Below are 20,707 nucleotides of genomic sequence, written 5' to 3'. Positions count from 1 at the left end.
CACTTTTTGGGGTATTTTTCAGGTATTTGAAAAACCCGGTTTTCTGTGCACCTCTACCTAGAGGTGCACAAAAAACCTGAATCCGGAATCGGACCTGAAAAGAATACCCGGGACCAGTTTTTTAATACCCGAATGTGACCCTACCCGTAGGGTACGGATAGGGTATGCATTTCAGTATCAAAACCCGTACCCGGAACCAGACCCAATTTACACATGGTAATACCCGAAAACCAAAACTGGTTCCATACTCGAAATCATATTTCTCCAATACCCGAAACCGGGTTTTTCAAATACCCGATCTAAACCCGAAAAATTCCCGAAAATACCCCTAAATAGTGCAACCCCTCAAAAGATCTAATATATACCTGAAAAAAAACGGTTTTTAAATACATTTAGGCCCATTTAACTAGATCGAAGCCCAAAACTTAAAAAAGGCCTAGTCAAGGCCCATTGTACACACCATGAAAACGTTATTCCCCAAAATTGTCATACATACCAACCAAAGACACCAAGCGATAACATATCATCAAAATATCATCCATCCCCTTCCTTATCCACCTCACTCTCCTCTAAACCCTTCAACAACAACACTACAATGTCTTTTGCGGCAAAACCCATTTCCAATCCCACCTTATCCAAACCCATGGCCAACTTCTTGGTTTCATCATCATCTCCGGCGGCCATCTTCAAATCCCACCACCACCACAACATCTCAATTCCTTTCAAACCCATCAGCCTCCACCTCTCCACTTCCTTCAATTCCTACCCAATTCGAAAACAAACCCCTCATTTTCTAACCACCCTTGTTGTTTCATCCCAAGAAGACGACAATATTTCATCAGTCCTTCAAGCCGATGAACCCGCCGCCGCCGGTTCAGACTGGGAACCCACTTCCCCGGTTCAAGATTCCGAGGCTGAACCGGAGGAGGAGTTTGTTGAGCCGCCAGAAGATGCCAAGATATTCGTGGGTAATTTGCCGTACGATGTGGATAGTGAGCAATTGGCTCAATTGTTTCAACAAGCTGGTGTTGTTGAGATTTCTGAGGTACGGGTATTATTGGTTTAATTGTGTTTTATTATTATTATTATTATGGTGGTGGATTGTGAATTGAAATTAGGGTTTTGGATTTAGGTTATTTATAACAGGGAGACTGACCAAAGTAGGGGTTTTGGGTTTGTGACCATGAGTACCGTTGAAGAAGCCGATAAAGCTGTCGAATTGCTGCATCGCTATGTAAGTGACTATTATATGTGGTTAATTATCGTGGGTTTAACTAAATAATGGTGAAATTGGTTCAATTTGATCGAATTATCGATAGTTGGATATGGGATTTGGGAGAGTTTGGATACGCATTTTGAAACCGGATGTTTCGGATTGAAAATTTAGAGTTACACAGCAAATTGAGGAAATGGATATCGAACAGTTTTCTTAACGAGGGGTTTTGACTGTTTTAGTTTTTGTATAATATTATTACCCAATGAAATTAGAAACATAAGACTGAACTGGTAACAAGAATAATAGTGACATTAATGATAAGTAGTAAAGTAACCATAAAGATAATTAGTATTAATTTAAGTATAAATTAATAGTACTTATTGTAATAAAAATAACATTTTTATATCAATAATAATAATAATAAATAAGTAAGAATAAAAATAATAGTATATTATCAAAATTAATATAATATGAAGAAAAATGAAAATAATAAAAATAAGAATGAAAATGGTGATATAAGTAACAATATTAGAAGAATAAGAATGGTGATAAAAGTAATAATAATTTTATCACTTAATTAAAACAAATTTTGTGAGCTAGTTAGTTTATCACCCAAGCACAAAAGGAAAAAAATTAAAAAAAATTTTTGAAGGGTATAATCTGGCAGGGCATCACAAAATAGCATACCTATCCCGTACTCGTGAAAATCATTAAAAAATTGTACCTGTAATGATTGAAACAGGAACTAGGAGGGAGGTATTTGACTGTAAACAAGGCTGCTCCAAGGGGATCGAGGCCCGAACGGGCAGAACGGGCGCCACAGAACTTTGGGCCACAATACCGTGTGTATGTTGGCAACTTGCCATGGGATGTTGATGATGGCCGTCTTGAACAGATTTTTAGTGAACACGGGAAAGTTGTGTCAGCTAGAGTTGTTTATGACAGGGAAAGTGGTCGGTCACGAGGTTTTGGGTTTGTGACTTTCTCGACAGAAAGTGAGCTCAATGACGCCATTGAAAACCTTGATGGACAGGTGCCTATTTTTAATTTTTTGTATAGACTTACCTCATGATTTACATTGTACTTGCATACAATAGGATTAAGGTATGCTTAATAGATATTAACAGTTTGCCTGTTATGTATGTTTACAGAGCTTGGGTGGGAGAGCAATCAGAGTAAATGTAGCGGAGGAGAAACCGAGGCGTTTCTGATTCGAGTTTTTGAGCTGGTTGTAACTGTTTTAGAATGGTATTTATATTTGTGTAATTTTGAACTTTTGTTTTGGAATTTACGAGTTTATTGAGCATTTGAGTTAATGGGTTTGCACATGAATTTGCAAGGCGGTTTATGAGTGTAAAAGGGTCATCTTGCGCTACCAGGATTACACCTCTTCAGAAACTCTAATGTCAAGAAAAACACCGTACTTAAGAAGTTGGAAAATTATTGTTTTACTGACTCTTATTCTTGTCATTTGGTTTTGGTGGCTCGGCCGTGCTTGATTCAAGCATGTAATCGTAACTATTAGATTACCTAGATCTTTTAAGTTTATACAGACTGATCTTTCATTTAAAGAGGGTCTGTTTTGATAGATGGAGAGAAATTAAGCAATAAGAATGATTACCAAAGGCAATGGTATGTTATAAAGAAGCCTTTTCAGCATTTAAGAGTTTCATAAAAATGTGAAAAAAGTAGTTTTAATCTTTACAAGATACATAGGTCAACACATTTTGTTTCTTTTAGTAACAAATTTTAAACTCTAAACTGAACCGTGAAACCCAGTTTTCTAAACTGTAAACAGAACCAGCTTGCTCTTAACACTGCAGAAACAGTCAATTTAGGGCAATACAACGGTATAAACGGTTTTTGAACACGTTAAATTCACTCTTGGTCTCTTTGACCCTGTCATCGCAAATTAGACCTCCGTAACCCACAGTTTATCTAATTAATGCTACTTTGCTACCCCAACATCAATGGCCTTTTGGCACCTAGCTTTTGTTCCACCAAATTGACCATCTTAGGCCATAAATGGATTTTAGAAGTCGAATTTAGCGTTGTACTAATCGTTCAAAAAGAAAGATACATATACTGACCAACAGAAAAGGGATACGTTTGATTTGGAACCTTTAGTTTACATCAATCTGCCTCTGAATCCTTCACTGCTGCAAAGGTAAGTTAAATTCCAAAGTGAAAAAGGTTTGCCAATTTCAATTCTTTCGTTTCCACGTGCTTATTTACTATTGTTTTTTTCATCTCAAGTAAGCTGAACATTCATGAGCAAACCAGATTAAACTAAAAAATAGTGTAACCAAAAAGTTATGTAAGGAAGAAACGATTAAAACACAAATACAATGACTAAGTTGTGGAGCATACGCCAACATGATATCCAACATAAGGTCTACAAAAAGAGATTGGCTGGTTCAACGTCTGCTTAAAAAGATCAGGTACATCTTCCTCTTCTTGATGAGATAACCAACCATAAAGCAAAAATTAATAGATGCATGACCATCAAAAACTCCATGCATATACTCGATCTAATGTAGAAACCTGTTAAAATGAAAATCTATGATATCACCATCATCCCATTGAATTCTCATGCAGAAGTACGTATTCTCGGCTGTAAAATCAGTTTTAAGACCACATTAAAGTAACGTCAGATAAAGAATGCAAGTTAAATGTCAGAGAAATCAAACAAATGAGTCTGATGTCAAATGACAGACGATAACAAAGATGATAAAACACCAAACTGCTCCCCAACGACCGAAACCAAACCGGCCGTCTAGCCTTTTTATTTATTTATCTTTATCATTTTTTAATTATATTCATCAACCATATTTTAGTTTCTCGTTTTTCAAACAGCTAAAACTGACCAGTTTGATCAGTTGGTTTTCATAACGAAATAACTATATATGAAGAATATGATAAAGCAAGTAACAACATACCTACTATTGCCAAACTTAAGAGTGTCTTTTTCCATAAGTTCATAATAGCGTTCAGCTTCAATACGATTATCCTGCAATTGAAAACGAATATGCATGTTACACCAAAACTCCGTATCGTCTCAAATATTAGAGAGATGAAAAAAATAACGGATGACGGATCAGTCCGAACAAATAACTTTGGTCCTAATCAGATCAATTTGAATTGGGTCGACCCAGACCACTCCTTGTCCAAAAATTGTCATAATTTTGTAATAGAGATCATGATTCTTCAATAATAATCTAATTCCTTCATAAACCCCTTAGACCCGTTCCCGTTACCGCTTATACTAACATGTTTGACCTATTAAACAAAATACATAACCCGAATACACATTAATTAAATACCGTGATGTGTACTTACATTTATGAAAGTCCCATTTGTGCTTCCAAGATCCATTATGTAAGGCCTGAAAATAAGAACAATGCATGAATAAATACATACGACATATCTATGTGTATATATATGCTCGAAAGAATCCAATTGCGTTTTTTCGGTGACACAAAGCTTACTTACTTTACTTCTTTCTTTAACATGCCATCTGGTTGCTCCTTCTCAACTTGTCTGAAAATAAACAGAAATCAGAAACCAATATACATTTTTTTGTAAAATAACTGAAAGATCAAACCGACCGACTTCAAATGGTTATTATAGTCATACCGGTACTGAAGAACAGCATGCTGTTTGCTGCATGATGGATGATCTGTGGGGATGTCCGCTACCCTTCTTTCTCTCCCAAATAAGTAGCATGTTTGTTGATGCACATATAAAGGCTCTGTTAAAAATAAAAATAAAACCAAAAAAGACAAGTATTTAAAAAATAAAAAATAAAGAAGGGTAGTGGACATAAAACAGAATCTTTATATAAAAAATAAAAAATAAAGAACCTACCATTAAGCGCTTCACCATTCTTGAAGACATAAAGTCTCCACCTTATATCTGTTTTTCGTGCATCTGGTGGCTCCGTGAACAACAGTGTCACACCTAACATTAAATCACATGCTCGTAAATTTATAAACATTAAGTGTTAAAGTTAATTTGTTTCTTAAATATGTGTTATCTCAAAAGTTAAAAGAAGACTCACCTTTGACAGTATTGGTCTCAGCAGCAAGCTTTCCAGACAGCTCAAATGAAGGCTTTTGCTGTAACCAGAATGAAAATAAGATCACAATCTATGATTCGATAGTCGTATTTGCACATGATAATGCTCACACTTGATAAAAAAAATGCATACTAAATTTGAACGAATAATTTTGAACTTAAAATAAGTAGTTAATAATCTAGAAGTACCTTTTCCTTGGTTACAAGAGCTTCTTCGGCCGCCTTCATCTGTGCAACCGAATCATCATCACCATTCCTGGTCACATGTATATAACATCAGTTTAAAGCCTGTATAAAATTGGATAAATGGGTACTGAAATGTGAGCAAATTGCAAAAAAACAATATTCAAGTACTCAAATGGTGGTTTAGATTTAAAAAGAATGTAAAAAGTAGGAATTATAAAAAAAAAAAGATAATCAAAAAACAGGTTCCAATTGATTGGATGATCATTTGATTTATAAGTATAATTGAGTCCAGTGAAAGATATGGATGCAAATACCGAGTTAATGAGTTATTTCCCTGGAAAAATAAAACATTAATTGAAGAACTAAGATACATGCTCACCAATGATCTTCTCTTGAGTGATTTCCCTGGAAAAAAAAAAGAAAAGAAATAAAGGTCAATAGCTATATTTACAAGTTATCTACAGAAAAGAGAATACTGATACAATAAATAGATGCAACAGTAACACCACATGAAAATTATCATCTTGAAGCAGAGGTGACAAAGTTAGGCATTCTAATATTAATATGTTTAACCACAATGAATCAAACAGATACATAAAGCTTGTGTACTCATATTTGAGTACAAAGATGTTAGGCAAAGTGTTTCAGGTCAAACTACTGAGATGGACCATAATTTACTGTCTCTTTTTTTTTTACCTAGCCCATTTTACCCATTGCCCGACAAGCCCAACCCGCCCATGTTGCTACATCATCAGATCTTGACCCGAGAATTTACAATAACATGCAAGATATATAAACAAAGATGCAGTTAAAGAAATGGATATCACCAGACACCTCATCACGTGGAGGCGAGCGAGATCTGTGTCTGGTCCTATGATGATGTTCCACCTGTCTTGACCTGTGGAACCCACTGTCATCTGCATCTCTTCCAGAACCTCTATCTCTTCCCCCTCTTTCTAAACCCTTGTCTCTTAACTTATCACCCGCATCAGCTTGAGCTCTCCTCAACCTTCTTGTTCGTGGTGATGGAGACCTAGATTCAGAAGACTTAGTTTTTCTGTTATTCTTTTCAACTACTTTTTCACTTGACCTGTCATCTTTATGATCAGACCGACTTTTCCTTAATCTTTTACTCCTCGGTGATGGTGATCGAGATCCAGGTGATGTTAAAGCTGGTTCTTTTACAGGTAAACGGTCTGATGGAGACCTTGATCTTGCGTGTTTGGAGGATTTGGTGTAACTTGAAGGTTTGTCTTTAAGTGGCGAGCGAGAGATGGGAGACTTGGGACGTTTTGGTGATTTGGTCCGACTTGAAGGCTTTTCTCTAGGTGGTGATTTGTTTGAGTGTGAACTCCTGTGGCGAGGGGGCGATCTTTCTCTTCTTGGTGGACTCCTGTGTGACGACCTGTGATTCCTAACGGGAGATCGTGAGTGATCAAAGGAGTCTCGCCCCATGACGTATCTTCAAACTGCACGTTCGTCTCCTGAAATAAGCAATATATGTTTTGAAAGATCCGAAAGTAGATTAGTGGAAAAGGATTTAACCTACAAGTTGTAGACTTGTTCACGAGAAACTTGCATTATATTACTGTTACGATTAAAACAGTCAACACAACCTACACTGACAAGGGTTTTTATTGTATTATTATAAACCCTAACTTTTAACAACTGGAAGCATAACAATTATGAGAATCAGAATCCCAAATGCAGTGGCATCACTTAACATTGTGGACACCTAATTCAACAATACAATCGTACTCCACTATTAAAACCTAATAATAATAATAATAATCATCATAAGGAAGGAACGAGAGTGATAATTAATAACCCTAGAAATGGTACCTGGTGCGGAGAAGACAATAGTTGTTGGAATTCAGGTGACGGCGGTGGCTGCCGGAGTACGGATGACCGGCCGACGGCCTAACGGTAGATGCGGTGAGCTGAACGACGTACGGTGATGGAGTAAGCCGTGAGCTCTGGTTTATGGTGAAGATTGGGTTGGACTGGGCTTTTAAACCATTGGCCCATTGGTATATATAAGGCAGTGTTTGTTAAGAAGGAATGGAGGGTGGAATGTAATAAGTCATTCTAAGGGGCTGTTTGGTTGGAGGATTTCATGGGATTTGGAATTAGAATCCCATTACATAACCTGTTTGGTTAGGTAGAGATGGAATTGGAATTGGATTTCATTTCCAACCAAATGCTTCAATTAATGGAATTCAGATTACTTCCCTGTTCCAAAGGAAAGTTAAAAATACCTCTGGAATGTTTGTGACATTACATAAATAACCCTCATCACTGCCATATGTTATCTTCTCTCTATTGGACCTCACGAACCCTAGCTGCCATGTTCGCTCTGTTCGATCTCGCAAGAACCCAACCTGTTATGTTCGATCTCCTTCTCTGTTAGAAATCTCCTCCATTGTTGTTGTTAGCAACGCTGGCGGATCTCGATCATCGTTCTCCTATTGTTTGGTAAGTCTTCCTCCCTCTATATTCCCGTGCTATGTAATACTACTACTGCTAGTATTTAATTTCTCTAGATTTTACTCAAGTCTTTTCTCTTCCCCAACCAACTAACCATATATTCATGGCCACCAAATAATTCCATTTTTCTTGCTTATTAAATCATCGGTTCTTGGTTATTTGCTAATTTCTTGAATTCAGACTGTGATTTGTTTGTTTAATTTTGGTAATTTGTTTGAATTAGTGTTGGTTGTTTGATGATTTGAGACTGCCTAGTGTTTAATATGAGTTTTTATTGTTTCTTCAATTGCACACCATGTGCTCGACATATTGCCTCAAAGAAATTGATGTTTTAATTGAACATTCATGTGCTTTTTGGAATCTATATGGGCCTCCATCCATTTTAACTTGATTTATTTTATGTTATTCATGTTGATTAGTAGTAAATAGATATTGAAGCTTAACACATTACAAAGCACAGAGCTGTATAAGATACTTGTGCTTTCGTATGAAAACCATTGGTTTAATTATAACTTGAGATTGAATGTTAACTCATTTTGTGTAATTTTATTTTCAAACAGCTTTGTATAATTTTTATTCTCAAACCAATTACTAACTTGAGATTGAATGTTAACTCATTTTGTGTTTGTAATGTATAAGTAGGAATGGCCCGACTTAGTTTAACAATCTAGCTCAAAACATGTTTGACTTTTGGAGTGCTACTAATTGATAAAGAGTTGTTTTATGTTCTTGTTTATGTTTATGTTTATTTTCTTTAAGCTAGCTCAAAACATGTTCTTGTTCAAAACATTTATGCTTATTTAGAAATAATCTAGCTCAAAACATGTTCTTATTGGTGTTTATGTTGTTAAGCTAATTTTTTTGTTGCGTATGCTTATTTTTTATGAGGATTTTTTTGTATGTGACATTAATTGTTGCCCCAGACTATGCTAGATCTGTTGACCACTCTTATCATCAAAAGTCTTGCGAAAGATTTAATATGAGTAATAATAGAAAATACCGAGTGTGGAGTAATATTGAAGATGAAAAACTTGTTGAGGCTTTAGTAAACATGGTCAACAATGGAGTATTCAAGTCTGATAATGGCTTTAAATCCGGATATCTACAACATCTAGAAGCATCCTTGAAAGAATCACTTCCGGAATCGGGCATTTTGGGTAAACCTCACATTGAATCAAGAATAAAAACAATGAAGAGAGATTGGCAAGTCGTTTATGATATGTTAAATACTAGCGGATTTGGTTATGATAAGGAACTTAATTGTGTGACCACTAGTGCTCCTGGAGTTTGGGAAACCTATCTTGAGATACATGCTAGATTTTATGTTACTTTTTTAGTATTTGGTTTATCATAATAGGTATTAATGGGTTTATTTTATTCTCATCATGTGAAATAGAGTCATAAACATGCAGCTAAATGGAAAAACAAAAGGCTTCCTTTCTATGAAGAATTGTGTTGTGTTTGGAAAAGATCGTGCTAATGGTAATAAAGCCAAAAGTGTGGTTGAGATGGAACAAGAAGTGAATATGGAAGAAGAAGAGGAGGAACATCAAGAGGATGATGATTTTGGTGAACATAGCTATCATAAAGGTACCAATGCAAGTTTTCAAGTTGAAGAAACTTCAAGTGATCGTGGTAAGAAAAGAAAACGCACTAGCCAAGTCGATACTTTATTTAAGAGTTTCAATGATGCGGTTGTTTTATTTGGTGATCGTCTAAAAGAGACTTCGGCCGAGTTGAGTGAAGACATAACGTTTGAACTTGACATAAAAAAGAAAGCTTTAATGGTCACTACCGAGCTTTCAACAATGACATCTTTGACTCAATTGGAAAGGTTTAGGGCAAATGATAAAATAAAAGATGACCCTAATAGGGTGATGACATTTTGGACTTTGGATGAAGAAGAAAGGGAAGCTTGGGTTAGGTATTTGTTATCGTAGTAAGTTCCGCTAGGAAACTTGTTTGAAGAATTCGGAGTCGTGTTTGTATTTTGTAGTCATATGGTTAACTAATTTTGGTCGTATGTTAGGACTAACTCTAGTCATATGTTGGAACTAATTCTAATCGCATGTTGGAACTATTTTTAGTCCTATGTCGTTTAATCGTGTGTTTGGACATTTATGTTAATATATTATGTTTTTAATTAATTGTCCGGAGAATATGTTTGTTTATATTAATTTTATTAAATTTGTTATGGTTGAATACTTGTAGTTTATTAGGAGGATTACGTAACTTCAAGTAATGCTTCGATGGGAATTTTTTTTATTAAAATTATATATTTTTAGAATTTTTTTATTAATTAAAATGTATTAAAAGATAATATTAATTAAATTTTAGGTCGAAGGCGTTTTGGGAGGGACAAAGGTTATGGACTTGGAATAGTTTGGGGTTTTGTTATGGAGCTAAGATTATTTAATGGGCTAGTGTTATGTATTTACTATTTTAGGGTAATTATGTCATTTTACATGTTTTTAAATTCCAATTCCAGTAACAAATGTACCAACCAAACACATGAAGGATTCCCAAAAAAATCATTTCAAATTCCAATTCCAATTCAAATTCCAATTCCTTGCAAAACATTCTGCGAACCAAACAGCCCCTAAAGGAATGCAAAAAAACTTGTTTGGTTATCATACATGAATGAAATAGATCATTCCACAAAGAATGAAACTCCTTTCATTTTTAGGATTTTCATTCCTTTGGGTATGGATGTTTTTTTTTCATTCCTTTAAGGAATGAAAAAGTCAAAATAGTCAACAATCATTATTAGTATCATATAATTATAATGATATAATAATAATTATTATTTTTCAATTATAGTTATTAATTATATTATTATTATATAATCATTCATTATTGTTTTGTATATATTATCCACTTCATTACCATGTTCATTCCATTTCTTCATCTATTCCATTACCATATACCAAACATACCCTAAGTGTTTGATGTATTGCTTAATCACACCACTCAAAACACACTCGCTAATAGTAGTGGTATCTGAATTGGTCAATCACATTCTTTTGTTGGTGTTGGTATTGTGTCTTCGTCAATTAACTACTTAAAGGCTGTTAGGGCATCCATAATGGTTTTACTAATAACCGGAAAATGTTCTGTCGTATCACCGCTACGTAGATTTAACTCAAAAAAATATCGTAAACCACTAAAGTGTGTAATGTTTTCAAGAACCATATTAATTAAAATATGTTTAAAATAACTAATACAGTTGTCACGTGGTTGGTTATTTTTTGTCAGATCTCATTAGGGGCGTCAATTCCTGACACGACCCAAAACCCGACACGAAAAACTATAGGTTTTAGGTCGTTTGTTTTCTTAAGCGGGTCAACCCGAACCAACCCGTCTAAAAGGCGGGTCAACCCGAACCCATCCTATTAAAAAGTGAGTAGATTTGTTAACCTGTTTAAGAATTTTAGTGAAGCTAATATTTTGATTTTAGGGATAAGAAGTTTTTTAATTTTAAAGTTAAATAATTTGAACTAACCTTTCATATATCTATTAACTTTTAAAAGTAAAATTAAATTCCTTTTAATTATTTTTATCTACTATTCACTTTCAACATTTTTATTTTATTATATTAGTTCTAATATGTGCAACTAGGTTTGTGAATTGAGAATGAAAGATAACTAACTACACAAATATAATTAAATATATTATAAAACTTATTAAAATTTTTTATATGAATAAGAGTAATTGATTGTTTAATTTATAACTAAGCCACTAAGTATTACTCACATTCGTAAATGAACGTAAAATGGGTTGACCCTAAACACAACCCGAATTCAAATGGGTTGACATGACACGACACGACACGGATAAAGATATGAGTTGAGTTAGAGTTGAAGAATCTCAACATGCAACCCGAAGCCCATCAACCCAACACTTTTAACACCTCTATCCCTAGGTCTCACATTAATTGAAGTATATGGTGGTGGAGGGAAACACCCATTTTAATTTTTAGCAAACAATAGATAAAATAGTTATAATGGTGTTGTGGCATTTTTTTAAAGTAGAGATTTGACAGGGAGTTTTTTTTAACAAAATAGAATGAGAGAAAAAACTATTTATCAAGGTGATTTTAAAACTTTTACTAAAATAGGATTTTTCTTGAAAACTCAGTCCTCTCCCATCCTAATCTTGTTAAATAAAAAAGGATTAGTTTCATATATGCCTTTACAAACATTATAAATATCACATGTATCTAAACAATATTTGAAATATCATATACGCCCTTACACAATAATTAAAATATCATATATGTCCTTACAAAACAGTTAAAGTATCATATATACCCCTATTCATTAACAATAATTTCATAAATGCCATTCTATCGTTATGTTTTAAAAAAAATTAACTTTCATATATGCTCACTTTTAACGAATAGACCATTATACCTCTTCCCATTACATAATGTGTTTATATCCTATGTTATTATTTTAACTTTAATCGACTTTTCTCACCTTTAACGACAACCAAATCGTCTCTTGTCACTTCTTAAAAAATGCAAACCATTCGAAGATTTATCGCATCGAATGGTATACATTATAAATCTTTTATCGCATCTAATCAACTAGAGTAATATGGTCATTTTTTTAATTAATTGGGTATATCTATACTTACTATATTAATATACATATAGGAAGGACAAGATGGGTAATTTACCAAAACTCTTTAAATTAAGAGTGTCACACCCTCAAAATCCACTAACGGAGTTTTACCGTTAGAGGGTGTGAACTAACAGGATCGGAATCATTAGTTATAATCAAACACCATAAATAAAGTTTTCAAACCACGAAACATTTAAGTTTAAATAAGTGCGGAAGCGTAAATTCATAAACCAAGTGTTGCGTCACGCAGGACGACTTAAAACCCAATTAATAACAGTTTAAAAACAAGTTTGCCAAAACGTTAGAGTTCAATGGAATGCATGTTCCTATACCGCGCGCCCGCCTCGGCTACCTGAGAATAACATACTAAAAGTGTCAACACGGGGTTGGTGAGTTCACATATATAATTAAAGAAACTGTTTGCGTTTAAGTGTTTGCGTTTTGCGTTTGCGTTACCAGATAATGTTATGTCAATTATATATAGATAGTTAGCTAGCCTAAAAAACAAGTATTACTAAGTGTTCGACACCGAAGCTGACTGTTTATCAATTGCCTTGCCACCATGTCTACCACGACCATGGAAAATGTGTTAGCCAAAATTACACCCACTCGACCTCCAGTCGAGTTTAGATTTGGGTGGGGTTTGTCAAACCCAGTAGTACTACTCAACAGTGACTCGCTATTATCCAAATATTAAACGGTTCGATGTTATGAAGGACTTTAGTTGGTTCGCTTGCCACTTAGCCTTACAAGTGATATATAATTAATAACAACATCTAAAGCGTTTTGGAGTATGTTATCTCCCCCAAGTAAAAAGCGTTTAAAAGAGTAAAAGGGGAACGTGAAACTCACTGTTTGCGAAGAATTCAAAAACAAGTCAACCGGGAGATGCGCGTCACAGAAAAATCCTCACTAGCGTTCTAAAACAAGAATGAGATTTTCTAAGTGTTGGAACTATTATTGAGTCTCTAGACTCGGCACATAATACCTATGCATGAGATACGTCTCGTGTTTCGTTTGTGAATTATGTGTGACTCGACAAACACATTGGTGACACGTTTCATGTGTAAGCAACTACATAAGTATTAAGTACTAACATTGTACATTACTAGAAATCTTTCCCCACAAGGGCAATTTAGTCAAAAACATAGCAATTATCTAGCAACAAGCACGTTTCATGTATTTTCACATAGTTCAGCAGCTAGTTTTATCAAGACAGATTTCTACTTGAAAGATTACTCTATTCAACAGATCATAATATATCAATTAGTTAACCAAAAATCGTCACAAAAGCACACATGAGTTAGGTTTCCAGAACTATTTTTATTGTATTTTTATTCCACATAGTTTTCTCACAAAGACCAAAACATTACAGTAAACTCACAGCAGTCAAAATCATGCACAACAAAACGATATTTGCTATTCCCGTTAAATGGTAAATTAAATTAATGCAAGACCAATTGGGTTAGATTCTTAACTCAATATGTTAACTTCCAGAAGTGGAAACAACCCATTTGGTCTTGTCGTTTGTGAGATATCTAAATCGCAAAACAGCCTAACAGCAGGTCTCCCGAATCATCCTTGCACAACAGTTTTGTAAAATCATAAAAACTAACTTTTATATGTCCAAAAATTACAAACTCGGACTTTTCAGAAACTAGACTCGACCTAGTATATTGTAGAATCAACAATCACATCAGAACATGTAATTAACATCGAGGTACAGTCATCTAAACACGAATTCAATAATCTGTCCAGCATCAGTTTTCATTAAAACTCAACATACAAATAACCTTTGCACACAAAATCATGTACGTAACTCTAACTCATCATCAATCATCAATTTTTAAGAACTAGGGTTTTGATTAACATGTTCAATCATGCAATTAAATCAATAGAATAGACTAGAGAGGATGTAAATTACCTAACTAGCACCTTCAATTCTTCAAACAAGCTTGGAAATTATATTGTATGTATGTGTGTGTGTGTTCACGGCGACAAGAGGGAGGGGAGAGGGTGGGGCAACCGTCGATCAAGAGGAGGGAGAGAGAAGGGGATTAGGGTTTATGTTAATGTTGTTTATATATTAAGATAATATATCATATGTTACAACTAGCACCCTCAAGTTTAATTTAGTTTAATTCTAATACCAACTAATCTTTTTCATCCATAACGTGATGTTATACATACAAGCACAAGTTTACACATATAAACGCAACACGAAATTTTACTAAGTACTTGTTTATAATATTCATCGTTTGTTCACCAATGGTTTGAGTCGACTCGTGTGTGTTTCGGTGAAATTTTGAAAGACTACTTGTGTAGTGATTGTCATGCGTCATCTAAACCCTAGTTTAAATGTAATGAGATATACGTTACAGTTCGTGTGATTTAAAGTTTGAATTAACGGAGTTCGGATTAACGGCGTTAACGTGAAATTAACGAGTGTCACAAAGAGTTTTACTATTCTTTATGCACAATATACAACTTTGTAATACACCGGGTCTCAACCCAAGATATCCCGTCAAGTTGCCCTCAAAACCAGTATATCCCCATCGATAATCATTCAAAATAACCTCTCTCTCTCTCTCTCTCTCTCTCTCTCTGTCTCTCTCACACTGATAGCTAAAATAAATAAACAGAGGCTCGATTTGAAGAAATCATAAGATCCAAGGTTTGATTTCATCTTCTTGATTTTCAACTTGCTTTCTAAAATGTTGTTTTCAGATTTCCATCACCGATGATTTCAGATCCATCATCAGTTCCGAGTGCTTTTGCATGTCCGCTTTTTGGGTTTCGTTGTTGTTGTAACTTGTAACAACTACTGCACAGCCACCGCCTGGCAGTAGGTCTCTTAAACACGGTAAATTGCATATCTGTGTTTTTTTTGCTCGGTTTGTTGCAATTTGTTTGTTTCCTATTACTTGAGAGCTAATATATGTTGTACGTAGGGCTAGCTAGAGTTCATATGAAAATTACGGGATTGATGCTTTGGGAACTTATGGATGAGTACACTATTTGTGTTGTAGATGTGTGATGCCTTCGAGTGGAACTGTGTTAGGTATATAGCCAATCAAATAGTTCATTTTAGCTTGGTATGTGCTTGAATCATGAATTTGGGATTAATCTGTGTGCTCATAACACTTACTTTCACTGCAGGTCGGTTCGTTTCATGCTTGGTGTGTGCTTGAATCGTGATTTTTTTATAGTCTGATGATTGATTTTCCTTTGTCTACAAGTTCTTATAGTAATACTCCAATTTAACTATGACAGTATTTGTCATTAATTTTAGTATGAGTTACAATGGGTTCCTGATTTTAATAAAATGATTTGTTGTTCAAGCATTAGGTAAATATGTAACTATACCCTTATTAACTCATTTTTAAAATTAGAAATATTTTATTCTTGATAATCATTTATTAAAAAAGGTATCGGTTTGGCTCGGTTCACAACGGGTTGTTTTTATTAAGGTATTGGTTTGGTTAGTGGCAAAGTGGGCTGTTTTAAAGAGTTGTTAGTTTTGTTCAGGTCAAAACCGGTCGATTTAAAAAGGGTGTTTTTTTCTTGCGAAACTATGTTTTCAGTCATTTTAGCAGCATACTTTGTTTTTAATGATTTTTAAAAAGTTCTAAACCCAAAACTTGAATATATATAATTACTAATAAACAACAAACTTTGTAGTATTATATGATCAAATTTGTACTACAGACTATGTTTAACTTAAGTACAGATCTAAAAACAACTTTTAATCACCCATTTTTATCTATAATGATTGTTAACTATTTACAAAATTTTTATAGATTTAGACTTTTGTATACAATGGTGCAACCACAGTCGTTACAAACCATAATTTTGACTATACAAATCTGCAAACACTTAAGTTTTACCGAATAAACTAGATAAATTTATCTTATATTTATAAACTTTATGCCTTTATATATATATATATATATATGCATGTATAGATCAGCAGCTGACTTGATGAAGAGAGACAAAATTCACAAATTCGATCGGTGTTAGCTCGACGGAAACAACTTTGGATCAATGGTATTCTTGAATTCAAGCTCCTGACAAATTTACTTGACTTCTTCAGCTGATAGTACTTACAATGAAGAAGATTTTCAAATTAGGTAATTGATGCTTGTTAGTATCATAATTCAAAGGATCATTTAGTCATTGTTAAATAGTCAAAGGTCTGAAAGTGTAACATTGTAAATAGTTAGTTTGAGATAATAGTTAGCGAGTTAGTTGAGATCGTTGTATAACTACTGAGATTGATGATTGAATGAAGTTATCTATTGACTGTGGTATCTTCTTCTCTCTTGATCTTTATCTCAATTTCTAGCTAACAAACTGGTATCAAAGCAATTCTTTCCTCGGAACACGCCTGATTTCATCACCAAATTCAAATTGTTCTTCATTTTCGTTTCAATACGCTGAAATTGATCGTTGCTTGATCGATTTTAATTTCTGTTACATTAAAAAATACTTCGATTTAGTTTCAATTCTTCAAGAATTGATCAATTGTTCGATCAATTCAATTTCCCCAAATTTCAATCAATTTTTCCCTAATTTCGATTTTGTTTCAATCAGCCATGACTACTCAAAATATGTAAATGGATCAGCGAGTACAAGAACATGATGTAGTCTTGAATCGAATGGAATCAGCTTTCACGAAGAACTCCGAGCATATCACTTTGATGAAGACACAAATGGAATATCAAATGAATGAAATCATTCAGAGTATCCAACAATAATCAAAACAACAGTCATCAGAACCATGGCGCTGGTGTGTATCAACAGCATGACAATTCACATCTACATCCTTTCCACAGTAGCCATAATCAACCGACCAAGATAAATTTTCCGAAGTTTAATGGAGAAAACATAAAGGGATGGTTGTACAGAGCAGAACACTTCTTTGAAATCGATGCCACTACTGAAACCCTTAAGGTTCGTTATGTTGTAGTTCATTTAGAGGATGCAGCTTTACTTTGGCATCAATCATTTGTTGTTCTAGGGGTGGTAGTATTGAAGGTATGTTGTGGTATGAGTATAAAGGATTTATGGTTTCAAGATTTGGTTTAGGCCTTAATCAGTATGTTATGGGTTCTTTAGCGGATTTGAAACAAATTACTCGACCTCTTGATGAATTTTTTAAAGAGTTTGATTTAGCAATGACTAGGGTTGACATTTGTGATGAGTATGCTGTAAGCATGTTTTTAAGAGCCATTAATCCTAAAATTGGAAACCCTGTGAAGTTGGTTAGGCAAAGAAATCTACCAGAAGCTTGTATGCTGGCTAGAGTTCAAAATGATAATAATATGTCCCCAGCACAACCTATTAGATTGATATAATGCTAAATGTTTATGTTTCCCATGTATATTTTAATTAATATTTTAATTTTTTTTATTCGTTTTTAATCGAGATCGGTATACTACTAACACTTTTATGTTTCGTAGGTTCCGGGAGTTGATCGTGATAAAAAAGGACGAAAAACGAGCTAAAAAGAGCAAAAACGGAGATCCGGAACGCGTCAGAAGGAGTCAGAAAAGAGAATCGGTCAGACCGGGCCAGTCTGACCGGCCCCCTTGGTGGAGCACGCCGCGCCGCACGACCGGGGAGGCCAAAGCCTGTCGCGCGGCGCCTAGGCAAAGCTTCGTTTTTTATTACTTGTTGGGCCTTGTTTTGGGTATTTAAACATCTTAAACTTAAACCTGAACATAACCTGAAGAACCAAGCCGAATTTTAGAGTTCTTGGAGCTATCTTTCAAGTTTCGTGGTGATTTTGAAGGAAAGAAGACAGCCGGTGAAGAGCTACACGTTCACATTTGAAGTTTACGGGTTTTATCATCTTCGATTCCCCGTTCTTTATATTTTTACCATGTTTTCAGTATTACTTGTTTTGTTTGATTTAGACTTTATGATGCTAGGCTAAATTCCATAAACTACCTAGGTCGTGATGAACCTTAGTTCGGTTTGATTTTTATTTGAATTTCGTTTCGTTATGGATTTTATGTTCTAAGTAAACGGTTGAGTTTGATTTAATTGATGCGTATGATTGCTTGGTTTTGTTTACTTGAATTTATTGTTTCACATTGCCCTTGTTGATTGTTTCATAGGATAGGGTTTTGTTAGGTCATTTACTGTGTGTTCTTGGCTAGTTTGTGATTAATATGCATTAAAAATCATAGAAACAATAAAATCAAGTAAATAGATAAAAGTGAACTGCTAGCCTAGAAAGCTGTAATATGATAGGTTGTTGATAGATCTTTGCTTGTCGGGATTGCTAGATTTAGTTCTTCGTAAGGAATCCGTCTAGGTTTGATTGTCAGCTTAGTCTATTAAGTTAATTGGGTCTACTTTGCTATCTTTTGAATTCCGCGCTGTAAGGTAGGTTTTCGTCATAAAAGATACTTAGACATAAGCGATTAAATAACCGTAAGGAATTTTAATATAAAACTGGTGAGTCTTAAAACTTGTTAGAAATCCATAGGCGTCTTCTTGAAGTTCAAGGGTCCTGTTCGGGTTTTCTGTCAAGGGTCTATTTTATGATCCCAGTTCCATAACTTGCGTTTTCCATTTATTTAATAACCTTAACTTTGGGGATTCTGGCCTGGGTAGTTATCTTTATCATATGAGTTAATCTAAGTGTTTAATTGTTTTATTAGTTAAAAGTAATTAGGTTTAAGTTTAATTAATTAATTAAGTTTAAGGTAATGATTATGTTTTATTATTATTATTACATTAATTAGGTTAGGGTTTTAATTAGTTTAATAGTTAAGTAATTTTTAGTTAATAATTATTAAGTCTTAATTATTAGTATTAAATTCCCCCTCAAACATTATTAATAAATAGTCGTGTCTTGTAGTTGAGTCTTATTTGCTAGTTTCGTAATTTAAAGAGTCTCGTGGGTTCGATATCCGGACTTACTTAGCTATACTAGAGTCGACCGGTTTACTTGCCGGTTAGTAGTTTAAGTTAAGTTTAAGGGTCTAGAGTATTACTTAGTGTCTAGATTAATATAATTTTAGTTATTTATTATTTGACTACTTTTAGCACATCAAGTTTTAGGCGCCGCTGCCGGGGAAAACTTGATGTGGTGGTGATAGGTTGTTGATACTTAGGCATAAGCGATTAAATAACCGTAAGGAAGTTTAATATAAAACTAGTGAGTCTTAAAACTTGTAAGAAATCCATAGGCGTCTTCTTGAAGTTCAATGGTCTTGTTTGGGTTTTCTGTCAATGGTCTATTTTATGATCCCAGTTCCATAGCTTGCGTTTTCCATTTATTTAATAACCGTAACTTTGGGGATTCTGGCCTGGGTAGTTATCTTTATCATCTGAGTTAATCTAAGTGTTTAATTGTTTTATTAGTTAAAAGTAATTAGGTTTAAGTTTAATTAATTAATTAAGTTTAAGGTAATGATTATGTTTATTATTATTATATTAATTAGGTTTAGGGTTTTAATTAGTTTAATATTAGTTTAATAGTTAAGTAATTTTTAGTTAATAATTATTTAGTCTTAATTATTAGTATTAAATTCCCCCTCAAACATTATTAATAAATAGTCGTGCCTTGTAGTTGAGTCTTATTTGCTAGTTTCGTAATTTAAAGAGTCCCGTGGGTTCGATATCCGGACTTACTTAGTTGTACTAGAGTCGACCGGTTCATTTGCCGGTTAGTAGTTTAAGTTAAGTTTAGGGGTCTAGAGTATTACTTAGTGTCTAGATTAGTATAATTTTAGTTATTTATTATTTGACTACTTTTAGCACATCAAGTATAATGATATTTGAGGGGGTTTTTAAACTAATTATTATAGATCCTTTAAACCATCATATTCTTTATCTACCTCAAGAACCACATATTATGGTAATAGACGTGGTGGTGGTGTGAACTTACCCCTGTTACCTGCTCCACCTTTAAAGTTTAAGATTCCTAATGCTAGAAAGTTAAGCCATAAATAAATTAAAGAAAAAAGGGCCAATGGTGAATGTTTTGGATGTATCGAAAAGTATACTTCGAATCATATTTGTAAAAACAAGCAGTTATTCTCTATTAAAATAGTAGAAATGACGGAAGAAAGGTGTAATGACCATGTAGAAGTCCTAAGGC

At 34.1% G+C, this 20,707-nt stretch overlaps 2 protein-coding genes and 1 pseudogene across 2 annotated transcripts; 2 read left to right on the top strand and 1 right to left on the bottom strand.

Annotated features, from left to right (window-relative positions):
• The first annotated feature begins 563 nt into the window (after positions 1-563).
• LOC143597236 (28 kDa ribonucleoprotein, chloroplastic-like) lies at positions 564-2,531 on the top strand. The gene is made up of 4 exons (XM_077075794.1): positions 564-1,045; positions 1,133-1,234; positions 1,959-2,249; positions 2,368-2,531. The coding sequence occupies exons 1-4, from the start codon at positions 596-598 to the stop codon at positions 2,425-2,427; spliced, it is 903 nt and encodes a 300-aa protein (XP_076931909.1). The 5' UTR covers positions 564-595; the 3' UTR covers positions 2,428-2,531.
• A 969-nt stretch (positions 2,532-3,500) lies between these two features.
• On the bottom strand, positions 3,501-7,446 carry LOC143597234 (uncharacterized). Its single transcript, XM_077075793.1, has 12 exons — positions 7,322-7,446; positions 6,314-6,963; positions 5,859-5,884; positions 5,483-5,549; positions 5,277-5,334; positions 5,084-5,176; positions 4,853-4,967; positions 4,709-4,756; positions 4,556-4,601; positions 4,156-4,226; positions 3,761-3,830; positions 3,501-3,640 (listed from the first exon to the last, which is right to left on the bottom strand). Exons 2-11 carry the CDS (start codon positions 6,932-6,934, stop codon positions 3,791-3,793), a joined length of 1,185 nt encoding a protein of 394 aa, XP_076931908.1. The 5' UTR covers positions 6,935-6,963; positions 7,322-7,446; the 3' UTR covers positions 3,501-3,640; positions 3,761-3,790.
• A 1,571-nt stretch (positions 7,447-9,017) lies between these two features.
• LOC143597233 (uncharacterized) lies at positions 9,018-9,906 on the top strand (annotated as a pseudogene).
• The last annotated feature ends 10,801 nt before the right edge of the window (positions 9,907-20,707 follow it).

The sequence above is a fragment of the Bidens hawaiensis genome, unplaced genomic scaffold (genome assembly GCF_021521415.1).
Source record: "Bidens hawaiensis isolate Kalapana, Puna unplaced genomic scaffold, B.hawaiensis_p1.1 tig00047797_1, whole genome shotgun sequence".
NCBI classification, from domain to species: domain Eukaryota; kingdom Viridiplantae; phylum Streptophyta; class Magnoliopsida; order Asterales; family Asteraceae; genus Bidens; species Bidens hawaiensis.
The sequence above is the reverse complement of the archived record's forward strand: the minus strand, read 5'-3'. Positions and strand labels throughout refer to the sequence as shown.